This window comes from Rhinolophus hipposideros (genome assembly GCF_964194185.1).
Source record: "Rhinolophus hipposideros genome assembly, chromosome: 24".
Classification (NCBI taxonomy): Eukaryota; Metazoa; Chordata; class Mammalia; order Chiroptera; family Rhinolophidae; genus Rhinolophus; species Rhinolophus hipposideros.
The window spans coordinates 209,957-228,508 of NC_138070.1; the positions used below are offsets into that span (position 1 = coordinate 209,957).

Genomic DNA, 18,552 nt, shown 5'->3' on the forward strand with positions numbered 1-18,552 from the left:
TGGGGACGCAGCACTGCACAAGATCCTGCTGCTGACGGTTCCAGCCAGTTAGCTGCTGTCTATTGCACTCTGCAGGCTTCATTGTCTTTAAAACATTCACAACTAGCACTTTGGAAAACCAGTAAAATAAAGTTTTATTTTGTAATCGTTTCCAAGTTGACAGAAGCAGATCAGACAGCCCAATCAGTGGCACTAATTACAATGTCCACAACCACTTACGAGAAGTTGTACTGCTGTGTAAATTAACAGTTTGGGATGGATGACGCATCACACCTACGTACTTTCATCCACAAGCATAAAGAGCCGGAGGCAAACGAAGATTCAGCTCTCAGGTGGATTATTTTACTTAAACAGGACCCTCTCCTGGGCTGTCACCACCTGGCCCCTCTCCCCTGACACCAGCAGGTTATGTCCCCTCCCTCCCCTGGCCAGGTGCACCTGTGTCCAGAAAGGCCTAATAAAAGGTGAGTTCAGCTCCAGCAGCGTTGGGGTTGCGCAACTTTGGAAAAACTGCTTTGCTAAGAAAGAACCCAGATGAGGAAAACCTTTAATTGACAAATACGTGACAAAAGGTTTTAAAAAGAGTGTACGAAGCGAAATAAGTTAGAATGGAAGCCCTGGGCCCTTGAGGACGTCGTGCGGGGGGCTGCAGTCACGACCAGAGTCCTCGATGTGGAGCTGCCGTGGGCCCGCAGTGCTGCTAGTGACACCTTCAACCCCACAGGCTCGTCCTGGGACATGAGACGAAGACTGGAAACCTTGCGAGAGAAACCAGGCTGCTCTGACCGAGTGTCCGCTTTTCCATCCTGGGCCAGGACAGTGACAACTGCAGCGCCACACTTTCAAGTTTTCCACTTTGTCCCTCGTCCTGGAGAAACGGAAAGTGACCACGGCGTCACCTATGAGGGGATGAGGGAGGGGGCCCGTGCTCCCAGCAGCGCCCACGCCAGAGCCAGGCACGGGCCTCAGGAGCGAGATATCTTGTCAGGCGGCATGAACCCCGTGTCCCCGAGGGCTCTGAGTGCCACGCGGCCGTCAGGACGCACCACCAGGTGGGTAATGCTGCCGTTGTTGAGGGAAAGGCGGAGCCAGCCTTCTGGAGGGAACTGCAGTGCCCTGTGGAGAGAAAGAACGTGCTAGAATGGGCTCTGTCTTTCAGATGGGCTGGTGTCTGGGCAAAGAGAAAGGCTCAGAGCAGACTTCCTCGGTGCTGGGAACAACCGTTGCTAAGTCGTTCCGTGTCTGTCCCCCTCATTTCCAAGCCAGGGGCTTCTCAGGAAGGAGCTGTCAGGCCGAGGCCAACCCAAAACAAGGGGAGGTGACAGCTTGTCTGCGACAGGATGGCACAACTCAAGGCCCACATGAGTCAGAAGTACCCAGGTTTCCTACAGGCAGTTTCGCCCAGGGCGACAAAGCTGTGAGAAGCCCACTGCAGCACGTGCCTGAGCCGCTGTCCAAGGGACGGAGGAAGGTGCAGCACCGCCCCATAGCACACGCTTAAGGACGCTCGCTGCTCGGCAGTCACATTTGCTAAAAAGCCCAGAAGGCGTGTGGGTGAGCAGGGTCACCGCCGCAAACTGTGCCACTTAAGGGACTACCTACCTCGTGACCAAGTGTCATCCCTCACTGTCATCAGGGTGCCCCACATCATGACAGGGACACATGGGCTCCTATAGCCCTTTTCCTAACAGGTAACCTCTACTCTCAGCACTGGGGCCACCTGACTGCTCAGGCCGGCCATTGCAGGACATGGGACAGTGCTGTGTGCACACCGGCGGGGACCCAGGAAACCATATGCCGAGCACAGGAGCTTAGGCACGGCCTCCAGGGGCACCTCGGCTAGAGCGTGTGGACAGGTGCCTGCTGTCCCCAACCCACCCCTCTGTCCCCAGCAGCACCATCCGGCTTAGCACCCCACGTGACCCGAGAACCCTGGCTCCAGCATCCAAGCACTCGCGGGGACTGCTGTCCGGCCACAAGTGCTTCCCTGGCCACGCCGGGGCTGCGTGCAGGCCGTGCGTGTGACAGACACGAGGGGAACCGGCCCCAACAGCCCTAGTGATAGGCCCAAGGGTCAAGCACAGTGAGCAGAGGCCCTGGGAAGCTGCTGGACTGTGTGCAGTCTTGCCACTGCCACACTCGTCACGAGAAGGGGAACCCCTCGGCGACTGAAGTGCCCGACATGACCTAATGGATTCGGGTGGGTGGGGACATGAGCACCTGGCTGGCCGTCCCGCCTAAGGCCCTGGGGCTTCAGGGGCCGGGAACTGGGCAGGAGTCCCAACGGCCCAAGGTGGAGGACACGGAGCAGCGAAATGACCAGCGAGGCAGATTATGACCCACAGCACAAAATAAGGACCCGCGGCTGTCGTGTTATGTGACTCAGGGGAAGTCAGCTTTTACGGAAGAATCAAGTACGAAAGTGACACAGTGAGGCCAATAGGGCGAGCCCGCGTGGCAGGGTCCGCCGCAGGCGCCGGAATCCGTCGGCATGAACCTGAGGGGACCGGACGTGCATATCGGTCACCAAGGGGACCAGGACACACACAGTACCCTCGCCGAGTGACCACGTTCCGTCACCCATACGATGCTGGGACAAGCAGATGGCATGTGCTGCTGCCACCGACAACATGTCACCATGAGACAGCCTACCACACAGGCCACCGCCGGCCCTCACCGGCACACGATGTAGCGGATGACATTGGCGTGGCACACAAAGACCTCGTAGCTGTCCTCCTGCTGCTTGGCGTCGGCCCGGTGGATGTAGTTCCGGAAGGCAGCCTCGATCCGGGCTCCATCCTCATAATACTGCTGGGGGCAGAGTGACGCGCTGAGCCCTGGCCGCCCACGGGGAGGCAGCCGCCCGTGGGGTGGGGGTGGGGGTGGGGGGCACTTTACCACAGCCTCGGGCTTCCAGTGGGACACGGGCGGGTCGGGCTCGATGGGGGCACCTTCCCTCAGCAGGTCTGTGCTGACCGTGTTGACGCCTGCGGGGAAGCAGCAGTCAGCGTGTCCCGCAGAGCCTCTCCCACCTGCACCGGCGGCTGCACGCCTGCACTCACCTGGCAGGTGTTTGCGGATAATGTCAGTGGTTTCCACCGCGCGGGTCATGGAGGAATGCACGATTCTGTTAAACTTCAGCCCCAAGCTGGCCAGCCGGAGACCAGTTAGCTCAGCCTGTTCACGACCTTGGAGAGACACAGCAGAAAGTGACATGTCCTTGTTCCCTGCACAAATACTTGCCATGTACCAGGAGGGACAGGGGCAGGCCCACCCGGGGCGTGGGCCTAACTGGGGGCCAGACATTTGACAGGTGCGTCAGTGAGACCCCAGAGAAAACAGTAGAAAGAACGAGCCAGGCTGAGGCTGGCTCAGCCCGGTGGGGTCCTCCATGCTCTTTCCGGGTCCCTCACACCATCCTTACTCTGGCCTTTGACGGAGGCTGCCATCTGCCAGCTGTGTGATCATGGCACACGTCAACACCAAGATGTGATGACATCAGCGTTACTGAGTACAGGCTGGGTGCATGCCACCTCAGAAAGGGGACACTTCCCGTCTGTGTGCCCGGAACCGCGAGCAGAGCAGCGCGACAACAGGCCCCAAAGCCCTTCCCACTGAAGCTATTTAATACACACACTTGGGTAACACTGCATTCAACAGAGGAATGTTTAAAAATGTGAAGGCCACCTAGGGCCCCTCCCAGGAGTTTCTCCCAGGATGCGCCTGCCCACGGGCCCAGAGACCGCAGAGCCAGGCTGATGGTTTGAGGAGCCTTCACTCCGTCCCGTCTGTCCTTACAGAGCGACACTGGACAGACAGAGCCGCGCGAGCCAGTCCAAGGGCCTTCAGTCAATTAGTCAGGCTCCGCGGTGTACGCAGGGTGCCTGCCAGCTTCCAGGCCATGGTGGCGCCGCACCTCATGTGGGCTTTGGATGACCTGCGGCGAGACCCTCCGTGGGGTGTTTTTACAATGAAGGCAGGACACTCCAACTGCAAGAGCCCCGAGGTACGCCTCTCTGGTGTCACAGGCTGGTAATTACTGATGATGACAACGCTCGCATCTCGGCCGGGAGTCCCTGCCACAGGGCCCAGGAGGCCCAGCGGCCCCAGGAGCGCCTGCAAGGACGCCAGCCTTGGGGCCAGTTGGGGCCCGAGCCCCCGCCCTACCCAGTGGTGTCAGCGTGCGGTCCTTCTCCAGGGAGGCGTCCACGTGGTACTGGGAGTGTCTGATGAGGAAGATGTGCCTTGTGGCCTTGGCTTTGTAGTGGTCCATCCTGGGCGGCACGTCATCGTCCCCAGATCCCAGGTTCCTCTTCCGCAGGTTGACCAGCGACAGTGGTTCTCGCCTAATGGTGACACAGACAGTGCGTCCTCGGGACCTCTCCTTACACGTCACCCGGAGTGTTTCTGACACGATGGAGTTTCTGTCTGGGCAAAGGCCAGGGGACAAGCCAACGCCCTTGGCCGTCCGCCCTGTGCCGCGGCCCGGAGAGGCGGCCTCTCGGTGACCCCCCAGAGCTGGTGCCAGGCCTGTCCCGGGCGGCCGGACAGCGGACCGCACAGAGAAGCGAGGCCCTGGTCCCGGGGAGGAGAGACCGACAGCAGCCCCGGGGCTGACCGGCCGGGGGCGGCCAGACGAAGGGGAGCCACCGCCACCCGGTGCGGGGTTCGCGGTAAGCAGGGAAACACGGGTGACAGCCCTCCAGAGCGGAGTGTGCACTCGGCGACCGCCGTCCAGGCCTCACCGTTCCCGTCCCTCTAAGCGACCCTCCGCGACGGACGAGGGCGCCGAGCCCGCCGCGCGCCACGAGGGCAGAGGAGCCCGCACGCAAAGCGGCCCCGCCGCCCGGCGCCGACCGAGGGACACGGCGGGGCCAGGAGGCCCCGCGCCCGCCGTCCGAGCGGCCCCGACTGCACCCGCCGGCCCCGCACCTGTCCCAGTTGGGGTCCCAGACGCCGGGCCCGGGACGCGTGGCCCCGGCCCACGCCGGCGGCTCGACCACGCGCGGCTCCGCGTCCCCGCCCGCGCGGGGCTTCCCCACCGCCACGGCCGAGAAGAGCACGGCTGCCGAGCCCCCCGCCAGGCCGCAGGCCGCCAGCTGCAGCGCCTGCCGGAACGCCATGCCGGCCCGTCCCGCGCCGCCCGCGCCCGCGCTCCTGGGCGCCGACGGCGCGCCGCGAGGGACACGCTTCCGCCGGCCGGCGCGTCGGGCGGAAGTCCCGCCTCCGGGGGCGCGGCCCTGCGGGGCGGGGCGGGAGGGGCGGGGCGGGGCGGAGGTGGCGGCTCCGGGGCCCTTCCCTCCAGCTCCCGCGGAGGGAGCGCGACGTCCCCCTGGGAGGTGGGGACTGGGGGTCCTGCCGGCGGTTTGCTGGTGCTTTTGTTCCTCCTGTAGTAAAACACACGTCACGTCAAGGTCACTGTCTGAACAGATGAGAGGCGCGGGTTAACGGGAACGAGCCGGGGCAGCCCTTTGGCTCCGGCCTGCACATCTGCAAGGGCTGCCATCACAGCCGAATCGCACCCTCCTCCACCGCGACGGCCGAAATGATTCCCGGAAGGAACTAACGCCATGGGAAATGCCCGGGATAAAACTCCTGCGGAAACAGAAACTCGGGCAGCGGCCTCAGCAGATTCTGCCCAGCTTCTTCTTTCTGTATTTCAACCCGTCTGGTGAATGCTTTCACAGCCCGCACCATGTGACCATGACAGAACCATTTCTACGTGCACAGCTCAGTGGCATTCAGCACATTCACAGTGTTGTGCGACCGTCACCACCATCCCCATAATTGTGTGTCACCTTCCCAGGCTGAAACTGCCCCCATAAAACACCAACTCGCCATTCCCGCCCCCCACACACACCCCACCCCTGCCACCACCATCTGCTTCCTGTCTACTGAGGTTGACTAGGGACCTCACATAAGTAGAATCACAGCACTTTTTCTTTGGGAACCAGGTTATTTCACTGAGCATGTCTTCAAGGCCCATCCCCATTAGGGCCTGTGTCAGAGCTCCGTTCCTTTTCAAGGCTGAACAGTGTCCACTGTGGAGAGGTCACACTGTCCACTCATCCATCAGTGGACACAGGCGTTGCTTCCACCTCTTGGCTACTGTGAATAACGCTGCTGTGAACATGGGGGTGCAAGGATCTTGTCAAGTCCCTGCTTTCAGTTTTTTGGGGGGTGCATACACCCAGAAATGGGATTGTTGGATCATCTCTGCAGATTTCTAAGTTGGAAAGTGACATGATCTAATTTACATTTTTAAAAATCACCGGATTTTGGAGAATCAATCTACTCTCTAGAAATACCCAGATTTCTGCTTAAACATGCTGTATTGGACCCATACTGTCTCCTAGAAGACTGGTTACTAAAACAATAGTAAAAAGATTTAAAAAGGAAAAAGACATACACAAAGATATACTTGAGTCCACAAGAAAAAGCAGATCAGTTGACAAAATTTTGAAAGCTGGAAATCAGGTCTTTATTGACCTTGGAAGATGGGACTCCAGTTGCCTGTACTGAGGGAATCCAAGAAGTAAGCTCATTAGTCAGTGCAACTAGAAGGGTCTGGGAAGTTGCAGACAAGCGGTGGGTGGGGCTACACAGGAGGGCCAGCTGATAATCTAAATTGAGTTTGCCCTCCCATCCCCTCCATCATGGCGGAAGACTAGAGAAAGTTCATTCCAGAGGATCTGAACCAGAAGGACTGGACTTGTGACACCAGACAGCTGAGCCTGGGACACAGTGGTAACAGTGACATCATGCAAAGGTCACATGGTAATAGCAGGACCTCTAACCCCTTTCCTCCAAAGAGCCACAAGAATGTTGCCCTCCCAGGCTTATACTATGCCCCACTACAACCACTATCCTTCCCCCAGTCACAAAATTCAAGAAGAATTGCCCTCTGGGGAAACTGACTCACCCAAGGGAAAAGGCATCAGTTATTGAGGACAGTAATCCCCAACAAAAACCTGGTCCCCGCCTGGTCAGCACACAGTGAGTGTCATTAGACATGTGTGTCCCACAGATATTTGAAGAAATCCTGATTTGGAAGGACAAAGAACAAAGCAAGAAAAAACAAGCTCTGCTTAAATAGAGACAGAACATGGAACAGAAGAGAATTTTGGGAAATACATAACTAAGATCACAAGGGATGTTTCCGTGAAACAAGAATGAGCTTCTGTCAGGACAGAATGTTCTAAGAGAGAAAAGGCCAGGGGATGGTGAATGTAACCCAGCAATGGAGGGCAGGAAGAACCTTCAGCTGAAGGTTGGCAGGTATTCATCATTGGCCTCCCAGAGCATCGGGATAAAGTCCTGCTCCAAAGGACCCTTTTCCTGTGCCGCCAGGGGTAGCTAAGCAGTAGTTAATTAGAAAAAAATGTGACGGCAGCCCTCCGACCGTGCATGTCTTCCAAAGCCACAGCAATCACTCTGAGGAATTAAAATCACCACTGAAAAAGCTACATTATTGTTTGCTGTGATCCTAATTTAATCCAAGGTGACAAGTGAAATCATTACTATCTTTTAAGTTTCTAGGGCAGCACCACGTGAATTCAGCTAGTGCCTTTTTAAAATACAAGATTCTGATGGTAAGAGATTGCAATGTCTCCATCATTTGAGAGCATCTTGAGTCACATGAAGTCCTGACCAGGTTGTCTCTGCTCCTCACCCTGGGCAGGTGACATTCATTCCAGTCCGTCCTCACTTCCCCAGGGAGGCCAGGTAGGCGTACCAGAACAGAGCCACCAGGTTGGCAAAAAGCACCCGGAACTGCCAAAGAAAACACGGGCACACATAAGTGAGGCCCTGACACGGGGAGGGCAGCTGTTCTCTAGAACTCTACGATGGCTCATTCCCCAGTCAGCCCATTGCCTTCACTTCATACAGCATGGCGAGGACAGCGTCCCTGCCAACGTGCCTGGGCCAGCAGGGAAAACAGTGACTGTCCCTTGTCCTTCCCTGAGCACCTCAGCCCTGGCTCAGCCTCTCTCCTAGGGCTTGCCGTCATGTGTGTGGCTTCACCCAGCCCCTCTACACACCATGACCTGCCCATCACTGATGCCTCACTGTCCCGCTGCCCTGACAGACAAGCCCACCTGAAGTCACCTCTAGTCAGCGAGTCTACTGGCAGGCAAGCTCTGCGGAAGTAGCAGTGAGGTCTGTCTTGGTGCTCACTGCATCCCAAATCTAGAGCAGTGGGCACACATACACACACCTTTGTTGACTAAACCACTGCCCCGAAAGCACTCGCTTGCAACCACCTACGATGGAAAGTCCAGCCACGCAGCATTCTGTCCCTGTGACTTGGAAAGCTTGGACTTTCCAGCCTCTCCTTTCAGCCAACTGTAGATCCCTCTATATCCTCAGCCATTCTGTCTTAACGCCTGTTTCCTTCTCTATACACCGTACATCCCATGGCCCGTTTCTTACCTTCCTGTTTCCCCACTGCACTCCCTGGAATAACCTCCACCCAGAGCCTTCTCGCCTCCCCAACTCCCAGACCCATGCAGGACAGGGTCTTCAGCCTCTGCTGGCTCTTCTCCAGTGACTCCCTCTCCACAAGTTCACTCCTCCTTTACTCCCCTCCAAATTCCCACCCTGCCTCCTCCCCCTCAGTCTGGCCCCACCCACACGCCGCCCTGGTCCTTAGTAACAAGTCACCTCCTGTCAGGAAGAAGGGCCCTCTGTCTCCAGGGCTCCCTGCTCACAGCCCAGTCCCCTCTTCCGTTAGGGACAGCTGGTGCACATCTCCATTTAGCTGGAGGATGTTTCCAGCTTCACAGCCTCTTCCCCTGGCCCTCTTCACAAACTTCTGGAGAGAATTTTCTAGACTCATGATTTCTACTTCCCCACTCTCCTTGATTCACAGCAATGTGGCTTCAGCTCCCAAATAACCACTGAAATTGCCTGTGGGAAGGTCGTCGATTGTTAAAGCCACGGAAACCAACCGATTTTCATTCTGCTCTAACGACCTACATTTACTATGGTTCCCTCACTGCCTTCTCCCGGTTTTCTGCTACTTCCTGGTGTGTATTTGCAGAGCCGGCCACGGGGCTTCTGCTCTAATCCCTTTGTCCTCCCTAAAACGGTTACTTAGGTGGCGAGAGAAAAGGATTAGCCTAGCAGGCCTGAGGCTGTCGTTCTTGGACAGGCCTGGTGGCATCCAGGAACCTGGATTTCAGGAGGGTCCCCATCCCACCCACCCCCAGCCCCCCAACTGATTAGGCCGGCTTGCAGGTGCCTGGGAGGCTTGGGGAGACGATGCGGTTCATGCTGACCGCTTGCTCTTTCCTGGAGCCTGGCGCTCCGGGCCCTGCCGGCAGGGGCGCCTACCCGAGCAGCCCCGCAATCAACCCAGCGCGGTCTCTAAGTGGGCTTTCCTGGGCGTTGCTGCATTTTGTCGGTGGGTGAGAGCTTGCCCTGAGATGGCACGGGGGTACGGGGAAGCCTGCACTGGATTCCTAGGACCCACTTGCAGGTCCTCGCTGCGTGGCTGTAATCAATGTTATGCCGAACCCTTCTAGCAAATCGCCACCCCGGAGTGGTCTTGGGAGCGGGACACGGAGGGGCTGCACTTGATGTGCAGGGAAGAGCCGGCGCCCGGCCAGCAGGGCTTGCGGTCGGTCGGTAAGCGAGCAGCGCGCCCTGCAGAGGCCTCGCGGACACTCCTCTGCCGGGTCCCCCTGGGCCCAACTGCAGCAGCCGCCCCTTTGCGCCCAAAGCCACCCGGAGCTCCCCAACGGCGCGTTCTGCGCGCACGGTGCACTGGGCCAGGCCCCGCGCGCGCTCACGTGGGCTCTGACGTCACCGGGAGAGGCGGCCTCGCCGTTTCTCTGCACCTGCGCGCGCGGGGGGCTGCGCCTCGGGAAGGCCTCGTCCCTAGGAAACCCGGGCTTCTTAAAAACGTTTGTCCAGCGAACGCATGAAAGTGGACCTCGCTCGGGAGCCACTCCATGGCGCTTTGCCTCCGAATCTGGAGCTAAAGGAGGGCTGTTGGGAAATGGCCTCCGGTGGAGGATGGCGCTCTCTGGCTCACCTGCAAAGGGACGTAGTTGACATTAATAAACTGCACGGGGGTCCACACGCGCCAGTTCATCTGCAGCGCCGGCCAGAATCCGCTCCTCACCCTGGCGGCAAGGGCGGCCGCGTCTCTGCCCTGGAGAGGAGGGAAGCGCAGGCGGTGAGCGAGCTCCACTGCCCTCGCAGCGGCACCAAGGCCTGGGGGGCCCCAAGCCCGAACACAGTGGGGTTCTTCAACTGGGTTTGGTTCCGTTTGTATGTGGACAGCACACACGTGTAGCAGTGCAGCTGCAAGGAGCTAAACGTCCGATTGGAAAATCATCGCAACGGGGACATTTGTCCACGACCGTCGTCGCCCCTCACAGAGCTGACCTGACTGGTGATTCACGCGGCTCGCTAGCCCTGGGCAGCGGAACTACTTATGGTTCAGCTGTCGGTTCTTTCCAAAATAATCTCCAAAATAATGTCCAATCAAAACTTGTCAGGAGATTTTTAAAAAATGGACCCCATAAATTAATTCTGAATGTCATCTGGGAGGATAAATGCATAATAGCCACCTTGAAAAAGAATAATGAGGGAAGGCCTGCTTTACCACAGACTTAAAAATACTATAAAATATGGTAATTAAGTCTGGTAGCAACAGCCAAAAAAAAAAAAATAGTGGAATGAATAGGATCCATCAAAAGAACAGAGCCCAGGTAATGGCCTGTACATATGGGAACGAGAATATGATACAAGTGAATGTTTCAAAAGTGAGGATTGTTCAATAAATGGTAATGAGGCAATTTGCTGTTTAAGTGGAAAACACCAAGACAGAAGTCTATCTCCCACTATAAATAAAAATAAAACCATAGGAATACTAGAGGAATGGAGAGAAGAATATTTCTATTATCTTTAGGTTCATCAAAATGTATAAAATGAAATCATAAGAGTAGAAGGATATAGGAGAGTATTTCCAGTCTCTTCCTTTAAGGAAGTCCACTAAGGAAAACAATGACAGATCTGAATACACTCCTATATGCAAAAAGACATTATAAAAAACATAACTTTCAATTTTTAACTTTACACAAACGTTTTAACTTTATGTGAAGCTAAACGGCAAATACCTGAAAATGGGGAAAATGTCTGCAACTGTATTTGATAAAGCACTGGTATCCTTAATATATGCAAATATACAAATCAGTAAAAAAAAGGCGAGCACTCTAACAGATAAAAGCAAAGTTCCTGAAAGAAATACAGATAAGCATATAAAAAGGTGTTCAATTTCATACATATATGTAAATTATTTTTCACCTATCAGATTGCAAACTATGTAAAAGAAAATCACCATCACAGTTGTCAGAGTGTGGGGAAAGGAACCTCACATGGGGAGAAGCCGTAAGGGCTGAGCACTGCAGTCACTCAGCCTGGGCCTAGCCTGATTTGAGGACTCACACGTCACAGGGATGAGAAGCAGCCAGTGATTTACCCTGGGGCCTCGGCTTCCCCAGATGTCAAATAGGGTAGATGCCAGCCTAAAATGACATGCACTGGAAGCAGAGCTTGGGACAAGTGCTTGATAAATGTCAGCTGTTGCTCTTATTCTGGGCCACTGCAGGGATGGCAATCAAGCACAAGCTTTCAGGACAAGTCTAGGAACTAACCAAGCAGGGATCCTTACACAAAAGGACAGGCAGATGGTAGAATGCTGTAACGTCATATCTAACGGCCAAAATATGTGACTGAGTGTGTGCTCCCCCATATGCCACTTACGTGGTGGGTACTTTAGGCACTTTGGTAGCACTTGACATATACGTGCAGGGCTTTTGTTTCTTAATGAAAATATATTCCCTTCATATTTGGAAGGAAATAAAGCCGCCTGGCACCCTCACTTCTCATGTGGGCACCCTTTGCTTCCTCCTAGTTCAGACTGCCTAAAGACTTCCCAAACAGTTTCGACGATCAGGGACTTATTAGCAATCACAGGTAAGTTTAAATATCTTTTCTATTTCTCCCCAGGGTCACTTTAGACACCAAGGGGTATTCTCCTTAGTAACAGAAACTCCAAAGTCAAGATGTTGTTTTAAAATAAAACCTGAGTGGACCGGCCCGGTGGCTCAGGCGGTTGGAGCTCCATGCTCCTAACTCCGAAGGCTGCTGGTTTGATTCCCACATGGGCCAGTGGGCTCTCAACCACAAGGTTGTCAGTTCAATTCCTCTAGTCCCACCAGGGATGGTGGGCTGCGCCCCCTGCAACTAAGATTGAACACGGCACCTTGAGCTGAGCTGCCTCCCGGATGGCTCAGTTGGTTGGAGCGTGGGCTCCCAACCACAAGGTTGCCAGTTCGATTCGAGTCCTGCAAGGGATGGTGGGCTGTGCCCCTGCAACTAGTAACAGCAACTGGACCTGGAGCTGAGCTGCGCCCTCCACAACTAAGATTGAAAGGACAACAACTTGACTTGGAAAAAGTCCTGGAAGTACACACTCTTCCCCAATAAAGTCCTGTCCCCCTTCCCCAATTAAAAAAAATAAAAAAATATATAAAAAAGATGAGGTAATAGTCTCTTAAAAAATAAATAAATAAAAAAATAAAACCTGAGTGAGCTGTGACTGGTTGAAACAAATTACTTTCAGGGAAGAACATAACGTGTCTTGGGCACAGAGTGCCTGGCAAAGAACAGGTGGCGAGGGGTTGAAGGTGCCAGTGACCTGGGAAGGAACTAGGGCTGGGTACATGAGAACACCTCTCGTGCAGTGGGCTGTGACATTAAGTCAGCCTCTTCAGAGCACTTGTGATGTCCAGGCAGAGTCCCACATAGGCCTCTGCAACTGCATGGGTGTGACACTCTGCCAGGGTCCCTTCTGCAGTCTGGTGACGCCTGGATCCCATTCTCAGAATCAGGTATTGTAATGTACAAAATAAAACATATAGGACTACAAAGGAACAAATCAAAATGTTCAGAAAACAATTCTCTGCTAGACTAGCATAGGTGTTTCTTTATTAACACATTCAGTGACAAGACCTAATGGCATGTGCAAGGAGCGGTGAGCGTACACGACCTTCAGGGATATGTCACTGATGTGGGATTTCTACTGCGATCAGCGGGCACTGCTAATAACACTGTTTGCTTCCCACATTCATCAAGGAAAACATGAAAGTCCCCTTTGAGTGTCATGAAAAGTTCCCAGACTCACTGAACCCCGTGCACAGGTGCCAGGCTAAGAATCCTGTGAAATGGAAAGCTGTCCTAGGTGCTACTCAGAGACTAACCTCCAGGAAGTTCATGATGACGAAGAACAACAACAGGAAGGCGGGCGCAAAGAGGACACGGTCCAGGAGGAGCTTCAGGACCCCTGCCAAGGGCACCTCGGGTGGGACCCAGCGCTCCAGGAAGAGGTAGAAGTAGTGACTCAGTGGCCCTGTGAAGAAGAAGCTGAGCCCCCGTGGGGGTGAGCTGGACTGCTCTCCTGCGTCTGGGCTCCGCCCGAGCCCAGGTGCCAACCTGCCTCCAGCAGCCCCTCACACTGACCGCACAGTCCTGTGGGCCTTCTAGGAAGTATTCTTTCTTTGAATCTGCTTCAGGCATTCTTTTCTGCTGCCGACAGACTAGACTTGTTCCTGCCTTGGAGCCCCCCATCTTCACGTCGCCGGCTCCCTAACACTGTCGGCTTGGAGAGGTCTCTCCTGATTGTTCTAAGTCACCCACCACTGTCTCTGCCACTCACTTCCGGGCCGTTTCATTTTCTTCATAGCATTTCTCACTACATGTCATGATCTCCTCTCAGCATCACAAGAGAACATCGTGTGTCTCTTCACTGCTGTGTCCACAGGGCCTGGCTCAGAAGGTGCTCAGTACTCAGTATGCAGATGCAGCCTGGTGTTAGAGCTCCCATCCTGGGAGCTTGTCTGTACTGCTGCCCTTCACTCCCAAGTGTACAGGCTTCCGGGAGAGGACTGAAGCCCACCCTACATCTAGTGGACAACAGACCTGCAGCTCCATAAAATTCAGCAATAAGACGGTCAGGGACTCAGAGGTCTTCCTACTGCTGACACTTAAAGTCTTTAAACGCAGCTCCTAGTTGTCTTTTCCCAACCTGCCATAGAATAACAGGCGGCCTGGAGCAGGGAAAACTAATTGGATGAGGCTGCCCAGGTGATTCTGATCTAGTCTGCGTCTGGCAGGGGGGAACAATCAAGACTTTAAATACATTATAGATAAGCTGTGATGACTGAAGTTAACATTGCTCTCAAATACAAAAATGGTATTTGTGAATTTGGAATTGAAAAAAAAAAAATCACTCATTGCAAAAGACTTCAAAATAGTCCAGCTACACAAACATTACTGGCCAGAGAACCCGGTGGGTTTATTGCTAAAACTCCTGAATCGCTGTGCTTTGCAGTTCAGAAAGGGGTTCAGAAACTGGACATGTAAGTCTTCCTTTCCTGGATGTTCATGCCATGAAAATAACTGACTGGCCATATTTGAGTGTTTCCCACTTGCAGGGTCTTTGAGTCTTGAAGTCGGACTTTAGGTTCAGGAGAGTTGTCAGCCCCCAGTTCTCTCAGCGCAATGAAGACGGCCACGCCCACCCATGCAATTCACAATGAAAACCATATAAAACTATAAAATAAGTGAACATTATCTGTCCACTGTTCTGGTTTTTCCCATGATTACTTCAATGCTTTTAAAAATTATTTTTCCAAATTAGATAATTTCAGAAACTTGAGACCCCACCTTTGTTGCACTTAAGTCAGCTACCGGGTAAACCAGTCCCTCTATGGAACTCACCCATAAATGGCGTATCTGAGAGGCCCACTGACATCTAGCTTTTGAGAGCCGTTTTCTTTTTTCCGCCTCTTCTCAATCATCTGGGCCAGGAAGTTCCCAAGTGCTGACAAAATGCCACTGCGGACACAGAGGTAATAAGAGAACAGGGACCGCCAGCAGGGGGCATCTGTTCCCCATGGACCTAGCACGGCTGTGCTGAGATCAAGCCGGGGAAGAGCGGAGACACCTCCTCATTAAAGCGGCAGCGACGCAAGGCCGCCGCATCAAGGCTGGAGACAACACGCAGGCATGCGCGCACTTGCGCACGAGCTCAGTAAGTTCTCCAACTGGTGGGCTCACCACAGTGGATATCCTGACGGTTATGTGACACTCTTAACTTTGCACAAGTTGACCACGTGTGGGAGGGAGGTGTATGGTTGTCATGGCGACAGGGGACATCCTTATGATGACACTTTGCCGTATTTTGACTGTGGTGGTGGGTACACAAACCTACACATGTGGTAAATCTATAGAACTCAACACACGCACAAGTAGAAGAAAAGCGGGGGGAGTCTGAGTATGATCTGTGAACTGTATCCGCACCAGTGTCCTGGCTGTGATCTTGCATTAATTTTACAAAACGTTAACAATGGAAGAAACTGGGCAGGTGTACAAGGGATCTCCCTGTATCATTCCTTACAGCTGCATGTGAATTCGCAATTGTCACAATATAAATTTCAGTAGAAAGATGGAGACAGGCCCAGTCACTGCAAGGCTTGGTGTAGCTACCCTGGGAGCTCTCTGAGCTAAAAGATCCAAAATTCTTAGTGTGGGCGATAAAGGCGCCCTTGCGCTGATCCTTGGCCACTTCCAGCCATCCGCGCCCCTGCTCAGTTCCCTTTCTCAGCGGCTCGGACCTTCTTTCTGCTCCTCCATCATTAGCCCGCTCCTCCTTCGAGCCCTGCTTGCGCTCTACCCGCTGATGGAGGGCTTCCGCGTCCCTTCTTTGCGGAGCCCGTGCCCTCCCTTCACTCAGGCCTCTGCTCAAATGTCGTCTCCTCAGATCAGAGAAGTTTCCTAACCACTTTATCTGTGTTCTATATTTACCTGCTTTTTGTCTCGTTCTTCACTAAAATACAAGGTCTAAGAGGGCCGGGACTCTATACATTTATCTGAATCACTGCTAATCACTGCTCAGCACACAGGAAACACGCTGTGCATTTTTATGAAAGGCTGAATTAATAAAGCGGAACAAGCTTATAAAATTAGTTAACCCAAAGTAATGAGGTAGGCAGGGCACGTCTCATAAAAAGTGCAGTGCTCCAGCTCGAGGGCGGAGCTGGCCAGCGGACCGAGGGCGCTCGGCCAGCGTCTCCCAAACGCAAAGCAAACAAAGCGGAACACCTCCCCGCCCAGCCTCCCGGGCCGCTCCTCGAGGCTTCTGCCTCTAATTCTCAGAACAAAGTCGGGGGCTAACAGGCGGTAAGGAGCTGGGCGGGACGGGCCTCCCCGCGCCGCGGCCCCATTCCCCGCGGGGACGCGGCCTAGGAGCCCCGAGGTCTGCAGGAGCCCGCCTTGGTTTCGCCTTTCCTTCAGTCCGGCGCTCAGCTTGAGCGCCTAAGTATTCACGGTCAGCGCCGAGTGCACAAAACCGCGCCCGCTGGGCTTCCGGGTGGCTTTCAGGTCTTTGGAAGGTCGTTTTCCTACCCGGGGAGCGGGCCTCTCACACTCACCCCCGCGGAGCACGCGTCTGTGTGGCCACTAGGCCTCCGGCGGTGCCAGCGCCGGGCCGCCCCCCGCCCCCGCCGCCCCGCCCGCCCCGCGCCGACCTGGTGGCCGCCTTGGTGAGCACCGGGTAGAGCCGCAGGAGGCGCAGGTACTGGGCGAGCGCCCGCCGCGGCAGCGCCCCGAGCCCGGCCTCCGCCCGCAGCATCGACGCCGCCGGCGCCATCGCCTCCGCCACGCCACGCCGCGCCGCGCCGCGCCCGGGGCGCTGACCCGGCCGCAGGTCCGCCAGGCGCGGGGCGCGGGGCCGGCCAGACACTCCTCGCCCCGCGGGGGCCGCAGCGCCACCCCGGCCAGAGCCCAGCGAGCGCGGCGCGCGCGCCGCCGCACACTTTTCCCGCAGTCCCTAAGGGGCCGCCGCCCCGCGGGCGCCGGAGGTGATTGGAGCCCGGCTGGGCGGAGCGCGATGAGCCTCCTGATTGGGCGGCGGGCGCTCCGGAGTCTCGCGAGAGTTGGTGGGAGCGCGCCAAATTTCTCCGGGAGGCCGGGGCGGCGCGATGGTGCTGAGGAGCGGCGGGAGGCGCGTAGCGGGGCCGCGCGCGGACGGCGAGGCCAGCAGGTGAGCGGCGCCCGGCCATCCCGGGCGGGCGGCGGGCTCGGGGCCTCTCCTTCCGCGGAGGCTCTGGGCTCGTGCGGAGGCGGCCGCGCAGCCCGGCCGCTCCTTCCGGGCTTCCGGGCGGGACGGGGGCTGCCCCGCGGGCTGTCGGCGGCACCCGTCCGTCCGGGCCGCAGCGTGTTCGGCGAGGACGCGGGCGCGGGCGGGAGGCGCAGAGGCGGCGTGTCCGCGGCACCGCGCGCCGTCCTGATTCCCAGCCGGGCCGACAGCGCGTCCCGCGCCGTGGCCTCTGGGCCTCCCGGGAAGCCCTGCGGGCTCGGGACTGCCGCCGGCGGGCGGGGCGTGAAGGTGGCTGGCCCGGCCGCGGAGGCGCGGGCGCTGCAGGCGCACGGCGGGGCCGCGTGTCGCGCTCGCCGCCCGCCCCACGCGGGGACACTGAGGGGCTCATTGGGTCCTCGGGGCGGAGCGCGCCCCGGGACCGTGCGCGGCGGCCGCGGGCGCCTCTGTCTCCGCGAACGCGCGTGCTCGCAGCCCCCTCCCGAGGGCCGTGAGCGCTCGGCCGGCGCTGGTCGTCGCTTGGGGCTGCTGCCTCTGCTTTTCAGGTTGTGCTGTCACGGGACCCCCGCGAGCTGTGCAGCCCGGAGAAAGCGGTCTCGGGGCACGGGTGTTCCCACGCCCGCAGCGTGCTAGCCTGCTTGCCCGTCTCGCCCGGTGCGGGCACACCGACCCAGCGTGCCCGGACGCTGTAGGGCAGGGGCCTGTGTCCTCGGGGCCGCGCTCCGCACGCAGCGCTCCCCTCGGTCCTCGTTTTGCGGAAGGTCTGGGCTGACCGAAGGTAGCTGTGCTCTCCAGCGGGGCCTGGGGTGCCTTTCCCGGGGCTAGACTTCCGGTGAATGCCGCTGTTTCAGAGGTTAAACAGTGGGAGGCACGTGGGTTTCCCATTGCGGCTGTAGCAAGCTACCTGTAGTGGCGTCAACAATAGAGACTTACTCGTTCGGGCTCGAGAAGTTCTAAAACCACGCCGACGGCGTTGTTCCTTCTGCGGGCGGCAGCGGAGCGTCCGTTCCCTTCCCTCCTGTAGCTTCAGTCCGTACTTCGTGACGTCTCCCCCCACCTCTAGCTTCCCTCCCGGTCTCCCTCTTACTAGGACCCTGTGACTATCCTGGGCCCGCCCAGATCGCCCCATCTCACAGTCTTTAAGCACACCTGCAAAGTCCCTTTCGTCAGGTAACACAGCTTCCCTGGGTAAAACGGAGACATCCTTCTGGGGGGCCATTCTGCCTACAGCAGGTGGGTACAATCTTTTGTGAAAAGTAAGGATCCTAGTCTTGAAGTAGGTCATTCTGTTCAAGTGGAGGTGACCTAAGGAATACCTCCAGGTCAAGGAAGGGTTTTTCTCAGGAAGTAATTCTCTACTTCTGTTTATAAGCTGACAATTG

The 18,552-nt window shown here is 56.4% G+C and overlaps 2 protein-coding genes across 5 annotated transcripts; both read right to left on the reverse strand.

The window, feature by feature from the left end:
* Positions 1 to 116: 116 nt before the first annotated feature.
* On the reverse strand, positions 117 to 5,398 carry PGAM5 (PGAM family member 5, mitochondrial serine/threonine protein phosphatase). Of its 4 annotated transcripts, none has more exons than XR_013992495.1 (7): positions 4,933 to 5,193; positions 4,168 to 4,346; positions 3,063 to 3,188; positions 2,899 to 2,987; positions 2,678 to 2,811; positions 439 to 1,116; positions 117 to 378 (listed from the first exon to the last, which is right to left on the reverse strand). XR_013992495.1 is itself a non-coding variant. In XM_081037120.1 (6 exons), the coding sequence occupies exons 1-6, from the start codon at positions 5,121 to 5,123 to the stop codon at positions 966 to 968; spliced, it is 870 nt and encodes a 289-aa protein (XP_080893246.1). In that variant the 5' UTR covers positions 5,124 to 5,398; the 3' UTR covers positions 117 to 965. The 4 variants fall into 4 exon arrangements, 2 of the variants coding, with proteins under 2 accessions (XP_080893246.1, XP_080893245.1); XR_013992496.1 differs by having other exon boundaries at positions 2,678 to 2,808; positions 4,933 to 5,191; XM_081037120.1 differs by having other exon boundaries at positions 117 to 1,116; positions 4,933 to 5,398.
* Positions 5,399 to 6,318: 920 nt separating this feature from the next.
* On the reverse strand, positions 6,319 to 16,798 carry PXMP2 (peroxisomal membrane protein 2). Its single transcript, XM_081037122.1, has 5 exons — positions 16,602 to 16,798; positions 14,794 to 14,910; positions 13,275 to 13,437; positions 10,040 to 10,159; positions 6,319 to 7,773 (listed from the first exon to the last, which is right to left on the reverse strand). Exons 1-5 carry the CDS (start codon positions 16,721 to 16,723, stop codon positions 7,705 to 7,707), a joined length of 591 nt encoding a protein of 196 aa, XP_080893248.1. The 5' UTR covers positions 16,724 to 16,798; the 3' UTR covers positions 6,319 to 7,704.
* Between the last annotated feature and the right edge of the window lie 1,754 nt (positions 16,799 to 18,552).